The sequence below is a fragment of the Ictidomys tridecemlineatus genome, chromosome 2, assembly GCF_052094955.1.
Source record: "Ictidomys tridecemlineatus isolate mIctTri1 chromosome 2, mIctTri1.hap1, whole genome shotgun sequence".
NCBI lineage: Eukaryota > Metazoa > Chordata > Mammalia > Rodentia > Sciuridae > Ictidomys > Ictidomys tridecemlineatus.
Window position 1 is genome coordinate 155,416,153 of NC_135478.1, and position 15,190 is coordinate 155,431,342.

Here is a 15,190-nt window from a genome sequence, read left to right on the forward strand (position 1 = left end):
GAGATGATGAACTTGCACACATCAGAAAAGCAAGTCATCAACATATGGAACTCAGTGCAGTTCATGCTATGTTTGAAAAAAAAACCTGCTTAAATGCTAAGCTATAAACTACTCATCATTGTATATGCTAATACTGTACCTTATCATATAGCGCATGCAAGTCGGAGTTGAATAAAGAAAATACAGTAGTATGTAAAATCTCAACGCTGCATCAATGACCTTATACAACATAATTCTTCACTTTGTACAACTTATTGTCCAGAAGATGAAACATTGCCTAAATTTAATATGTTAAACTTTTATACCAACAAAAGAAGCGATTCCTTTGAACAAAACTTAGATAACAACAACATAGACTATTTATTTAACTAATCTATTTCTTTTTTAGACATAAAATTCATATACATCTCAATTTATGAAGAAACTAATATATTTACTAAACATTTAATTAATAAATAGAAATTTCCAATTCCTAGAAATCCAGCCGGAGAAATCATCTTATCAGGCCTTGGAAAATTACTAAGTGAGCTCTAATTAATTCCTCATCATCTTAAAATTTGTTTAGTTCAACAATTTTCATTTGCCTCATCCTTACATTGTGTAAACCCAACTCTGCACAAAACAACTAGCCTCATACTTTTCAGAGATTGAGGGCGTCTGATCTGGTTCCCACTAGCATCTTTTCTCTCTCCTACAGTCTTCTTATGCATTTTGTAGGTAAACTGTTTCTCCTACTGTGCCTACCTTTTAAGTCCTAGCAATGTGTCTTGTTATTAACCGCTCTCTCACAAATGCCACCAAATATAAAGGCTTTTGACAAATCTGTCCTCATCCTCCTAATCATTTATATAGTAACAGTTTCCACTGTCATGTTCATTATTCCATCTCACATTTCCTCCTCCTCCTCCTATTCCCCCAAATGGACATTCACCTAAGTTTGTGGCCTTATCCCTTTTCTCTTTCCTTTATCAAAGTGACTCAATATGGTGACTTTAAATGTCACTTTTAGGCTGAACGTTCTCATGAAAATTTTATTTCTTGCCTTGAATGCTTCATAAATTTCAGCCTGAATTCCTATGGAATGCTGGATACTTTCAATCTCCCATGACAATGCATCCTAATATTCAATGTTTCCTGCTTGTCTCTGTATTTTATTATTCCCCTTGACGTCAACCTCACTCTCTTCTTTACCCTAAAGAGTTAGTAGGGTTTGTCCTTTATATTATCTCTCCTCTATGTCTCACTATAATCATTTTACAGGAAGTATTCATTATTCTCTCTTGAATTGTGGCAAAATTATTCCTGAGTCACTACAGAAGTCTCCCAAAACATTCTTTCAAACTCTTGCCAGAAGGATCTTACTGAGACCACTTTCACCAGGTCCATCTGCTCCAAAGGGGAGCCCACTATCATCTCCTACCATTGCCCATTCTACACAGTCACATGGAATCACATACTCTCCATAATTAACCTTCTCCCATTTCATGTCTTTTTATCCTCCTTTCTCCCACTCACTTCATTGCAGGCCAATCCCACTTGTAAACTTAAAAGTTTGTCATGTACCATCTGTGGCCCAGAAAACAGGCGCTCCCAAGGTCCAGACAGTATTTTCTTGCTTTCCCTCAAATCAACCAATTACTTTCAACCTTCTATTATAAATATTTCTCTACTCAGATTTGCACTGCCATTGGTGACAGAATTCTGATCCTGCCAGTTACATATTGTAGCATTTGAACAAGTTATTAGTATTATAAAATGCTTGAACACATCGTGCTCACTGCCTTTCTGTTCATATTTTTTTGCTTACATTTTGATTAATTTGGTCTTTTTCATCAATGTCGTTTATCTTGATGGCTCTTCTTTTAACAAAGCAAGTGAAAATTAAATCAAAAATTCTCAACTTCCCTTATCTTTCCAGTTATAAGTATGGTTTCCCATGAAAGTCTGATTATCATCTCATTTATGTTTCCATATTTTCAATTTTTTCCCCACTTTCTTAAAAAACTATTTCCTTAAAACTTTCTGACTTACTGATTTGAAATTCTATTGTGAAATTTGAAATTCTATTTCTATTTGAAATTCTGTTATTATATTATTTTATTTGATATTCAAACAAAAGTATTTCTTTATGTAGAAATCACTGTACTAAGCATTAAAAGTTAAGGCAGCAACTGCTGTAACAGGAGTATACAGCATCACACTGGACAGGAACTGGGAAGAGACAGCATTTACTTTCCCAGTAACACTGAGAAAAATCTTAGAGAAGGTATGATATTGAAAAAGTGCAGTTCATGAAATGGGGCAAGGGAGAAGAGAAGAAGGGTAGAAAAGGCCCTGCAGGCACAGGTGTCCATGCTGAAATTTTTTTAAAAACATAGCTTTGGGGAATCAGAGGAACAGAAGGCACTTGAATCTGAAAAAGGAAAATAGCAAGTGGTTTCCACACATCAACTGTAGTGATTTGAAAGGCGGCATGGGTTTAAGAAGAGTATACACTTAAACCCATGAAATGCGGAAGAGAGTGAAGACACAGAGGAAACAGAATGACAGCAATGGCAATTTAACTGCCATTGCACCATGGTGGCTTCTGATAGATGACTGAAAGTATTTACTATTAAGATCCAAATACAGCTCATCCAAATGTGATGAAAACTGGCAGAGAAATGGGAAAGAGGACAGGTGAAGACAGCTGTGTCTTGATAGTTCAGAGCTGCCAAAGGCATTTAGAGTAAGTGCAGCATACCACTTAAAAATATCTAGCAAAGCATCACAAGTGCTGGCTCACAGGCCAGAGATGTGTGCTCGCAAATGCACTAATTCCTCTTCAAATACACATGATTTCCTGAAATAATGTATGAAAAGAGGAGTTACTGCCTCACAAAATTAAGAAAACCCATCATATTTTAAATATAATGAAACTCAAATGAAAAAAAAAATGACCAAGTCAGAGTCCTTATAAATGAGAACTAGCCATGATTCAGACAGGCTTAAAGATAAATTTTAAAGAGGGAAAAATGTGGACAAAAGTTGTAACCAAGAAGAGACTAATAGGAAAATAGAAAAGAATATGGGTATAAATATGAGGATAGATATTAAGATTATAATGTAGAAAAAGATAGCAACATGCACACTTTTCTCTTTTTGGGTTTTTCTGTTAGTGGAAATCTACACTCTCCAATTAGAAAAACCACCTATCTTCATTTACATCAGGCAATTGAGATGTTTATTGTTCTTTTACATTCATTAAAAAAGATTCATTCCCCAACCTCCCAATCCCACAAAGGACCTCTATTATGAAAAATGTCTTCAGATTCTTTTTTACTTAACACATTATAATATTTCTTGAAAAAAACCTGTGATTTCAAACTTAGGATTAAATTAGTACTAATTAGTGATTACACTGATAATGATAAACAAACAAACTTTTCATAAAAGTTTTATTTATTGTTCATAATGTTTATTTATTTATTTAATATTCTTAATCCCTCAAGGAAAATTTTTCCCACTGTGATCACCAATACTCTTCTGCCCATCAGAATGCCAACCTATCAGAATTAATAGGAGATAATTATTTTTTTCTCAAACAGCCTATCATACTGTTAAGTTGCATTTGTATTCTGTACCTAAATATACTTTTCCATCTCCACTTCCACATTCTTTCCATTACCTCCCTATACTAGACACTGACATGGCCAAAAGAGAGAAAGAAAATAAGTTTGTTTTCAAAACAAACTAAGGATAATATTCCAGGTAGTTATAGTGACACATACCAGTAATTCTTGCTACTCAAGAGGCTGAGGCAAGAGGATCACAAATTCCAGGCCAGTCTGGGCAACATAGGGAGACCATGTCTCAAAATAAAATGAAAGGGACTGGGAATGTAGCTCAGTGGTAGAGCACTTGGCTAGGGTGCATGAGGCCCTGGGTTTAATTCTCAGTATTGAAAAACAAAACAAACAAAAAAACTGGTCTTGGAGAACTACTACTGACTGACTATACTGGCAAAAGCACAATTTACTTTGAGGGTGGAGAAAAATGGTTGCAGATCACCACTTCTTTCTTGAGGCAACCAGAGGAAAAGACCAGGTATAATGCATGGCTCTAAGAAAGTAATTGATAAACAGTAGTCAGTAATACTTTGGCTAGCCTTTTTGGTTCTCGAATCCTTAGGTCTTCTCTCATTTCATACCAGGTCCAACTGGGAATAAGGGGGTTTGTAAGACATCAGGTTGAATTTCCTAACCTGTTCACCCCACTACTAACCAGGCAGCTAAAAAAATATGAACTCTTCCATTTGAGACTAGTGAAAATGACAGTTTCTTCCCCTTCATAAAAAGCAATATATCCCCCTCCTGCCATAAGTCCCAATTCACTAGTAAACACATAAAGTCATTTATGAGTTCTGTAAATTTGTTGAAAAGTCAAGGTCTTGCTGTTCCACATAGTTTAATTTTCCCAGATGCATTTTGTACATTAGTGTCTGAGCATGGGGGAAGTGTTCTTCTTGGACCTCCCTCTGCTTATTTCTGATCAGATTTCATTAAAAGTTATAGTCTCCTGGTTGGCATTCCCAAAATGGACTGCCTGTTTCTGAGAAGAATAAGGTGGCTTTGGTATTCCCTGGGCATGCCTTGATTGACACATAGCTCTGTTTTTTCATTCATTTCCTGTTTAACACAGTTGGCGAATGCATAGCAAGGTTTACTGAACTATTTGTGAGTTTTCAATAAAATTTCCTTTCCAGAAATATTGCTCCTCACATTAACTTTTAATATGCACCATGCATATTTATTCTAAACTAGTTTTTAAAAATTCCTGCTACCAGCATTTGTTAGTGTATGACTGACCAATCCTCAATTACCTGTCACCTCAAACATTCGCTTCTTGAATGAAGTGACAACATTTCCATCCTTCCGCCTGAGTAAGGGGCTGCTTCTCCTCTCTGCCACTTTCTGTTTTAACCTGGACCGCACCTTCAAGTTGGGCTCAGAGGCTGGGGATTGAGACAAAGAAAATAGATAAAAATTAAAAAATAAAGAGCCATTTGCTCCTGTGTTTAAAGAAAAAGTGTAACCCTTTCCTTGCTCCCTTCTCATTCTCAAATTTAAAAACCCAAGCATGTACATAAGGCATTGATTCTAAAATAATTAAACAGACACATATAGTGATCAATTTTTATAAAACACGTGAAATGTTTTTCTACTTATCTAAACATTAATGTGCAAAGAGAGGAAAATATCAGTTTTCTACTCAGTTTATCTAGTAGGATTGGGATCGTTCATGGGAAGTTTAATCACTAATCATGTTTGGGTCAGAGTAAGATTTATTATACTTCATTGTCAGGCCTCTTAATTCTCTCAAGGGTGAAACTCAATAACCACAAAAGCAGTAACTTAATGTGATTTTTGAGACTTTGACCTGACTTCTGGTAATAAGAAGACACCTCTGTAGCATATAATTTATGTCTAATTCTGACTCCTGGAATATTTCTTTGTCAGTAGTTTCTAACCTAAAACCCTGGGAAAATATACTCAGTGAAATAACGCCACACCAGCCAGAGTGACTGTGAATAAAACTTTCTATGTACGCATTATACCATCATCTAGAAAGGGAGACTGACCAAGTATCAGAAGTGAAAGTCTGAAATGAGGTTACCCAAAATACATACAAATATTATTCATACTTATGCTACTATTTCTTTGGTTGCGTGATTCTAAATAGTGAAGCTACAGTTTTCATTTATTAGGTTTTTAAAATCAAATTTTAGAAGAATGGAAACATTGGATTGGGTCTCTGTAATAGAAGTTGATGATAATGATAGAAAGGGTATTTTTAATGATGATGGTGGTGACAGAAAGGGTATTTCTCATGACAACTAATATTAATATCATGCTTTCTATGTTCCAGTACTGTTATTATCAATCTTAACTTGTTTGACCCTAAGAACATCCACATGGCATAGATATTGTTTATAATATGATAATACTGGTAAAATAAACCAAAAACCCCAACCAAACTACAGAGGATAAGTAACTTGCCCAAGGTAACAGGGGTAAAAGAGATCTGTACCCAAGGAGACTGGTCTTTTCTAAATATTGAAGATAATGCTCCTCTACCTTTCCTTAAGAATGAACAGTATAAAAATTGTAAGATAATTTTCCAAAGCACCACTATCTGAGCTGGACTTCTTAATTAGTGAAAGAACTTTTTTTTTTTTTTTTAAGGAATTTGTACTTTTGCCAGACAAATGATATCAAAAGGGGACCTTACAATCTTTCCCCTTCTTTCACTTTCAGGCTTCAAACATTTATAATTATTTTTCTCTGTTTTTCTTTTTTCCATTATCTGCAGTTTTATACTTGTACTGAAAATTCTTCTATTTGCTTTCTTGGAACTGGCTAAGTGAAATAAGAACTTGAAGTAAAGACTAAGATCAAATACAAAAAAGGACAGCAAGTTTTTTTATGTTTTGTTTTTGTTTTTAGTATGTATGTGTTGGGTACCTGATTTTATGCCTGAAAATATTGAAAAGATAAAAAAAAGTGGAGTCCTAAAAAATATTGTAAAAGTAGCAAATAAAGAAGTGGGGAAGAGATCAGAGGCTGAGAACAAGTAGATCAGTGTGATACGGAACTGAAATGTGTCATAGTTCCTTTCATAACTTCTGGGGCTAAACGCCCATTTTACCAATGGGCATAAGACTGAATCTCAACTACTAACTTACCCAGGCGTAAAGTAAGAAAATAGGACTGTATTAATTTACTTAGTTTTGTTTCCATGTACACAATTATTTTAAAATTCATTTAAAATATCAATCTTAACTCTAAAAAAGCTGCAGAAAATTTTTCTTAGAAGAAAAATGAGGTACTAGGAGTCTCTCGGTCCTAACTACATTGACATCCTCTCTGCAGCTCTGCCTGTAACCCTGGGACCCAAATCACAGACTCTTAGACTTAGATATAGACAGAAATTTATGATGAAACCTAATAGATTAAATGCTACAAACTCGCTGTCCAGAGAGAGTCAGTTGCAGTGGGTGGAATAGCAAAGACAGTGCATCTTCAGGGAGCAGATGTGGGGTTGAGTCTGCACCTCATCCCTTCCCAGCTAGGGGATTCTCAGTGAGACTCCAGTACTTCCTGAGCCTGATGATTCATTTGTGAAATAAAAACTAATACTCTCCCCACTTTCACCAAGATATAGTCACCCAGTCAGAACCTGAGAAGAACTAAGATCTAGCTGAATGCGAAAGGAAAGAAAAAGCGTATGGGATTTATTTTATTCGCAGTACTGGTGATGGTTACCCAGCTAGGAATGGCTGAGCCAGGACTGAATGCCAAATCTCCTGATTCTCAGTCTTGTCTTCCTTTTCCTAACACACTGCACCAGCTGGGACTCGGTGTCCGCAGTCAAGACACAAAACTGATAACAGCTTGGAAAAACAGCAAATATCACTTAAACATTCAACAAGAAGCCTAGAATTTCACAGATCCTTCAAAAAGAAATGATTTTCAAGTTTTGGTAGATAGATTTTACTCCCATATCTATTTGAGGAAGAGCTGAACATATTAGCTCTTCAGGAAGCAAACTCCAGAATAGGAATAAGGACTGCATTCTAGTCTTGCATCAACCAGCTAATAAAAAAAAAACACTGACCTTGAAAAATTCATAGACTCATTGAACATCTGATACCCACGTAATGCAGTCCTGGAGTTAAAGAGGTGTGCAAGTAAACACTGACTCCACACATTAGCTATCTAGCTTTGAATGGATTACTCGACATCTTTAAATCCCCATTTCTCATGTTATAATGGGGATTGCTGTATCTGGATTTTCTTCATCTGCCCAACAGATTCCATTTTTCTTCCTTCTCAGCATGCATGGCAACTGGTTCCTAGAAGTACACCATTCTACTCCTTTGCTGGAGTGGTTAGATTTCTTCTGGACTCAATCTACTGGCAGGATAGGCTGGTTGCAAAATGATCAAAGATCAGGGAGGGAAGAGTGTATCCTGTACTCTCTCAGGTATGGTGTTCATCATTGGCCATAGCTTTGCACCCTTCCAACTGCACCTCCCTCTGGAGGCCCCTGATTCATGGCTTCAATTCTCTGGCACTCAAGAACAATTTACTCCTCTTATTCCTTTAGTCCTGGGAATAGGAGTGGCTTCCTTCTGCAGCTATTTTCTAGTTCTTCCACATCCCTCCACAGTTCCTTTAACTCTGCTCACTTCATTGTAAGCAGTCCTTCATAAAAGTCTATGACCCATGCCACAGAGGCCTGTTTCTGCCAGGGCCCTGATTAATACAGTAAAATGGAGGTAGAAATCATGGTAGAATCAAAATGTCCTGAAAGGGTAAGTCACTGGGTCTCAACTAGGGAAGAGCTTGCCCCCAAAGGATATCTGGCAATGTTTGGAGATGATTTTGGTCATGAGTATTGGGGAGCTGCCAAATGGCTTAAAATGTACAGGATTGCCTCTGCAACAAAGAATTATCTGGATCCAAATGTCAGTAGTGCCAAGTCTAAGAAACCCTGGGGTGAGCAATCAGTGAATGGCAGTTATTAATAAGTCTGTTACTCTGGGATGATTAAAGGAGATAATAACAACTGTCAGAGATCCTCAAAAAGTATCCCCAAAAAGGGTAAGCAAAGATGATTAGAAATTGGAGAATGCTATATATACCTTGAAAATATTAAATATTTCCATAAATTTTACTCTCAGAAAGGAATTTGAACATGTTTTTTAATTTTTCTGTTATTTCTATTTTAAAACTTTTATTAACGAATAATAAGTGTGCATCTTTATGGAGCAGAGTGTGATGTTTTGCTACCTTTATACACTGTGAATTGATCAACTCGGGATACTTAAATAATCCCTCATCTAAAAAAGTCATGATTTCTTTTTGAGGAGAACATTCAAAATCCTTTCTGCTAACTCTTGTGGATTATAATATGATATTGTTAGCTACAATTACCCTCTGTGTAATATAACACCAACACATATTCCTCCGACCTGGCTGAGACTTTGTGTAACCCTCATTCTCTGAAAACCACTACGCTGCTGTTTACTTCTATGGGTTCAGATATTTCAGACTCCACATGTAAGTGCAATCATGTGAATACTATTAATATTTCTAAAGAAAGTCAATCTAGTCACCATAATATTTGAGACATTCTGATTTTATTCATCTTCATAAACTGAAGTCATAACTTTCTAAAAACTAGGAACTACTTATATGTAAGTGCAACATTAACCTGTTTTTGCAAAATATATAATACATAATTTCTGTAAAGAAGGGGCCCTTATCCAATGGTTTAAGGAAAAGATTCTGCCTAGATTTCAATACTGGTTTTGAGTCACCAGAGCTATCTCAGGGGGGAAAGTGAAGAATAGGATGATAACTAGCCATCATATAGTCCTTGCAATGCTCTATAAACTTACTACTAACAGTTTCAGAAGCCCATACACCAAAGCTCAGCATGATATGTACCTAAGCCCTAGAATTAATGACCCAGTGTGCTGACTCAGTTTGCAATTAGAGTTAGTTCCATTTTTAATGCTCTGCTCTCCCCAGAGGCTGAAGACTTCTATGCTAGAAACTTACTAATGGGATGCTAATCCTCAGAGCCCAGAAAGAGATCACTAGATGGGGAGAAGTTCTGCTTATATGTGAATGCATTTTATGGCTACTTGCACTAATTATCTTTCTATTTTTACCCCACACCCATAACCATCTATATCTCAATTAATCATAGAAACAGAGAGAACACTTTTTACTTGCATATTCAATTAAATGCATTTTTCTGCTAATATGATACTTGCAAAAAAATTATTATGCATGAGACCCTGGGTTTGTAAAAAATTGATCTAGTGAAAACAACACTAAAATAAATAAGAAAACCTAAAACTTTTTTATCTTCTCACTTGAAGGAAAAAAACATTGAACTAAAGTCAACAAAACATGGAAAGAATGTTGCGCGAACTAAAGGTATTTCAAATCTTTGTTCTCATACTGATCTGTATAGTTCAGAACAAACTTAGGGTATGAGAACAAAAATTAGGAAATAGATAGTGAAGTTAGGTAATAGACACACAGGTTACAAAACCAGGATTCCAAGGCACAGAAAATGGTGTCCTAGACTTGTCTTTTCACTAGGATGTGTATGTGTGATAGTGTACATGAGAGTGCAGTGTCATGATCTGTTCATGTAAACACACATACAAACACACAAACAACCTTTTGTAGAAGTATGCAGGCCTCTGACATAATGAGACCACAGTCTTGATTTCAATGGTAATTCTTTCATGGACTAACCATATGCCAGATAAGCTGATCAATCTGTGGATCATTTCATCATCTATAAAAAAGGAATGACATTCCTTATCAAACATCTTAGTGAAGGATTAAAGAGGTAGAACAAGTTTAGCCAACTGGCTGTCACATTGATGTTGAATAAATGCATGCTTCATACAGTCCACGTATAAGGCTAAGAAACCTAGGTTAAAACACAATTAACAAGATAAAAAATAACTAGAGGGATAGATGGCTCTGACTGGAAGACTCCTGAGCCTAGTGAATGTGATCTATAAAAACAATGAAATAGCAGTAATGCTTTTCTGAACTTTTACTTAGTGTATTTAAAAGCCTTTTTATTAATAATTGACTTTTCATATTTTCCTTACTTTTTGAATTGACTTATTTATAAATTCTACTCTATTAATTTGTTTTCTTAAATATACTGCAACACATTAATGTACTATATGGATATTATTTCTGTTCATTTTTAATCCTAGGTTATGACTATTCTTTACATCAATAATTTAGACAAAAATGTCAATAATACATATCATAGTATGTGGAAAATCTCTGTTCCCATTGGAAATGATCAAAAGGAAAATAGAACTACTTCTCACTGTGATAAAATATTATTATTTATGTTAATACTATTTAAAACATACTATTTCCTAATACTAAGAAAGGTAATTATTCATCAAGATTAAGCACTAATGTTTCTTTACACTAAAGAATGTTAACAATATTCAACAATTCCACCTGCCATGAACATTTAGCTCTAAAAGCCTCTAAATGGAGGTTCAGCCTCCACTGTCAGCCTCTGATTCCTTTAGTGGCAATGTCTACTCTTTCTGAGTATACTGGACAGCTGTTACCTCATCCACATGGGCTGTTTTTCTCAAGAGTTTCTCCTGCTATCTCCCACTCAAAGGGCTGCCTTAAAAGTTGGCATTTCAAACATTCTGAAACTTGGAACCAAACGTGAAATCTATCACTTGCTTACTCTCTGTCCCTGATGATGATTGGGCCTCCTGGAATAGGACCTGCCCCTGTCTCTCCCCTCATCTAAGCTAGCCATGCAGAAATCCATGTTCCATGTGAACTGTTCAACTGAATACACATTACAATTATGAAAGAAACTTTGGGGACAGAGTAGGAACCTTTAATCTAGTTCATCAAAAGAGATAGGCTATGCTAATTATGAGTTCCATAATTAGACAAAAGCTATGTATTTTCAAAAGTAGAGTTTGGTAATAATAATGCAATAAATGTATCACAACTTATGCCTTTTTTGGCTTGGGTAATATGAATCTTTAATGTTGTGAGTCAAGATTTTATACACTTTAATATTAAGGAGCAAAATTTCTAATCTATTTTTAATTATAACCATTTAACAATATGAAATTCATATATAAAAGTCTTTTAAAATCACTTTGGGGAAATTTTGGCTTCTAATAACTAGTCATATTTATAGAAATATATGAATGTAATTTCCTGAAGAATCCTTCAATTGAAAAATACTACTGCAAACATCTTTCCATTCTCTTACTGCAAACATACAAAAGTTTATTTGGTAAAAAAAAAGTTATCCTTTTATAAAAATGATTTTGGTAAACATTACTTATATTACACAATTTACAGTGAAATCTTCTAAAAAGTGTTCATTTTGTAATCACATTTATTATTTTCTTCTGATTATCTATGCCATACATGATTGAGATACTTAAGACTAGGACAACTGAGGACACCTTTCCAGAACATTTCCTTTGTGTTTTATTGTAAAAGAAATTGAAAATGAGAACCAAATTGTATGTGTGGTTATGTGTCTCTTTCACACAATTATATATTTAAAAAAATACATGGATATAGTTCACATATTTATGAACATTTACATACAAATATATTTTATTTAAGTGTATGATAATGGTGAGTATGTAGTTGGTCTGTAGTGTTTTACTTTGAAAGACAGCACAGCGATACATATCATTGTGAATCTCTATGGCTATTCGTATTTCCTTCCATCAGCGTGAAGATGAATTTAATTTCCTGGGTTACTTTCACGTATCAGAACAACAATACTGACCAATGACATCCTCCTAATGACTAGAAAAAAAATATACTAACAGGCATACATGGGAAAGAATATTCCTAAGTTACCGAAAACAGCTCAGAATAGCATGAGAAGCTAGAGCTAGAGTGGGGACCTGGGTAAGGAAGCATGACCCCAAGAGGACTAACAGCTCTGGGATGGCATTTCCCTGCACCACCCAGGATGCCAGAACAGGGGCCCCTGGAGCTCAAAGCCCATGACAGAACACTCAGATGCCTCAACCTAACAGTGGTATTATCTGCCAAGCAGTTTCTTAGTGATCAGCTGGCTTAGGTGGCTCTTGGTAAAACACATTTAGTGAGTGACTGAATGAATGCAAAAAGTGCTAGTCAACACTGCCCTTTAAAAAAAAAAAAAAAACTGGGACAAGGAGTGAATTATGGTTTTATTCAAAATTTTTGGACATTTTGCATACAATCTACCATTTTTAACAGGTAAATATAGTTTAATCAAGCAATATGATTCTGGACAGAAACAAATTATAAGTTGTAAAATATTTAGTTATTTTTATAGTTAAAACTAAAACCTTCTGTTGACCTGATTTTATTGTTTAATTAAATTCAATAAACAGCTATGAAATAATTATGAGAACCAAGGCTTCAAATTTCATGAAGAATGGAAGCATATTTAGTTATATTCCATTGTTCTTTTTAAGCATCAAAGCAATGCCTATTATACGGCATAAACCCACTAGTTATTTCAAGAAAAGAGGAGTTGAAGGATGGGGAAAAAGGTGTGTGAAATGCTCAGGCATCTGCCTCAGAGATAAGGTGGACAGCTTTACTGCTAATGACTAGCAAGAGTGAACATCAGCCTGGCTATGATCAATGCCCTGTGATAAGTATAAGCAGAATGTTGTGGCTATAAAGAAGAACTTCATTTGCTTTAAAGGATGATGCCCCAGGGCTGAGTGAGATGCTGACAGATAAGAGTGGGAGGGGAGTACAGTGCTAAGCAAAGGGAACAACCATCTCCCACACCCTAGGGAGGATGCCCACAATTTTGAGAAATGAAGACTAGACATGGTGCTGGGAAAAGGAATATCAAATAAAAATATATACACTTAATATATGTCTTTAAATCCCCTCTCTTTTTGTCTCTTTCTCTCAATATATATTACATGCTTAAATCTTTCACATTCAAATAGACACAGATCTTACATTCTATTTCCTGCATTTGAATTTTAATTCAAGTCAAGCTTTATCTTTTAAGTACTTGCCACCATCATTTCCTGAACCTCAAGACACTACAATGTGGTTCAAGTACTCACTGAATCACTGAAACTACTATATTGCAGAGAGTGCTCAGAACAGTGAACACTGTAATAGATTTTTTTTTGTCTGCTCTCAGTACCTAACAACTACATAGGTTCATGATAGCTGTCAATAAAATTATTTTAAAGGAATAAATGCATGTTTATAAATGTATCCAAACATGAAAGGAAACTTACATTAAAAGTCTGGATTTAAAATATTGAGAAGTAGCTGAACTTCTTTTTTTTAAATGCCTAAGAATTTTGTGATGCTGAATGTTATGGCAAGAGGTCTTATAGATCAGATGTGGAATGCAGAAGGAATTTCATTTTTCTGGCAAGCATCACGAATACCATGCTTTGGAGTCAAGGGAATCCATATCCCACACAGCTTAAAACGCCTTCATATGCTAATTCTTTTCTGCTTTAATTTTTCAAATACAAAGTTTTTTAAAAATTTTCCCACATAACATACATACTATTTTAAATAAAATGTTAAAAATAATCCTATTTGTGGATGTAAACTCCTATTGTAGTCCATATATTTATAACTACATGAGAAAGTTATTAAGTGCCTATTATGAGCTCTTTGAAGATGCTAGGGATACAATACCAAATAAGCTATTTTTTCCTCAAGGTTTGCTCAACTGAGTAGAGAATTTTACTTTTAATATAGAAATTCATGCACAGAAGTGTGTCCAGGTATATTTGGGCATATATACTTGTCATAAAGAACACAATGAATATTGGTGACGAAGGGATCAAGTAAAGCTTAACAGAGGGGGAGCATGTGTCAGCTGAGCATTTAGAGATGACCCAAAGAAAAAAAACATTTACTTTTTTTTCTAAATTCAAGGAGCATTTGGAAAACCAGGTGTTAAATAACTTGTGTGAGTGCAAAACAGAAACATTTGTCCATGAACTTCCAGTTCAGTAGCTCTAAGACCTCTATAAGGTGGTGGAGGCAAGAGAGAAGGCTAGGGAGACGGAAGAGGTTGTGCTTGCAATGGGAGAACTTGTCTTGTATGTTACAGAAGAGAATGTAAAAGCAAATGTTTTTTAAATAAGAGGATAGGAAGACTAGAATTAAATTTTAAAAGATAAAGGGCTTAATGGACAAATGTATATGAAACCAAAGAAAGGTCAGTAACTGGGGATTGAAATGAAGGGATTGAAATAAATGGGAATGAATTAAAACAGTAGGCCTGATTTTTTTTTTTTTTTTAAAAAAAGAGGAGGTTTCAGAACAAACTTTATCTGATAAGATAAAGGAGAACTAGGAGCTTGGTGTAGCTCCCATGTTTCTGGATTAGGTCACCATGAAGGGAATCACATCATTCTGCTTAGTTCAGGTGACTTTCTGGTCAATCTTGTCATATACACATATTTTTAACAATCCATTTTGCTACTTAGAATGCTCCGTCTCTTAATTTTAAGTCTTCAGGTGCAATCACTAGTCTGCTTGGCTCTTGGAAAGCCCTCTGACATTAGGTGTCCTCCATAGCAGTGCCCACAACAAAGGACGAGCAC

At 35.3% G+C, this 15,190-nt stretch overlaps 1 protein-coding gene across 29 annotated transcripts in view; it reads right to left on the reverse strand.

The window, feature by feature from the left end:
• Hdac9 (histone deacetylase 9) overlaps positions 1–15,190 on the reverse strand; it is an 860,512-nt gene that overhangs the window by 352,269 nt on the left and 493,053 nt on the right. For 21 of the 29 annotated variants that reach the window (XM_078040000.1, XM_078040005.1, XM_078040002.1 and 18 more), the window contains one exon: positions 4,862–4,993. The exons of the other annotated variants lie outside the window; for them this stretch is intronic. In XM_078040000.1, coding sequence (XP_077896126.1) covers positions 4,862–4,993 — 132 coding nt within the window. The remainder of the gene's footprint in view (positions 1–4,861; positions 4,994–15,190) is intronic. 29 annotated transcript variants of the gene reach the window in all.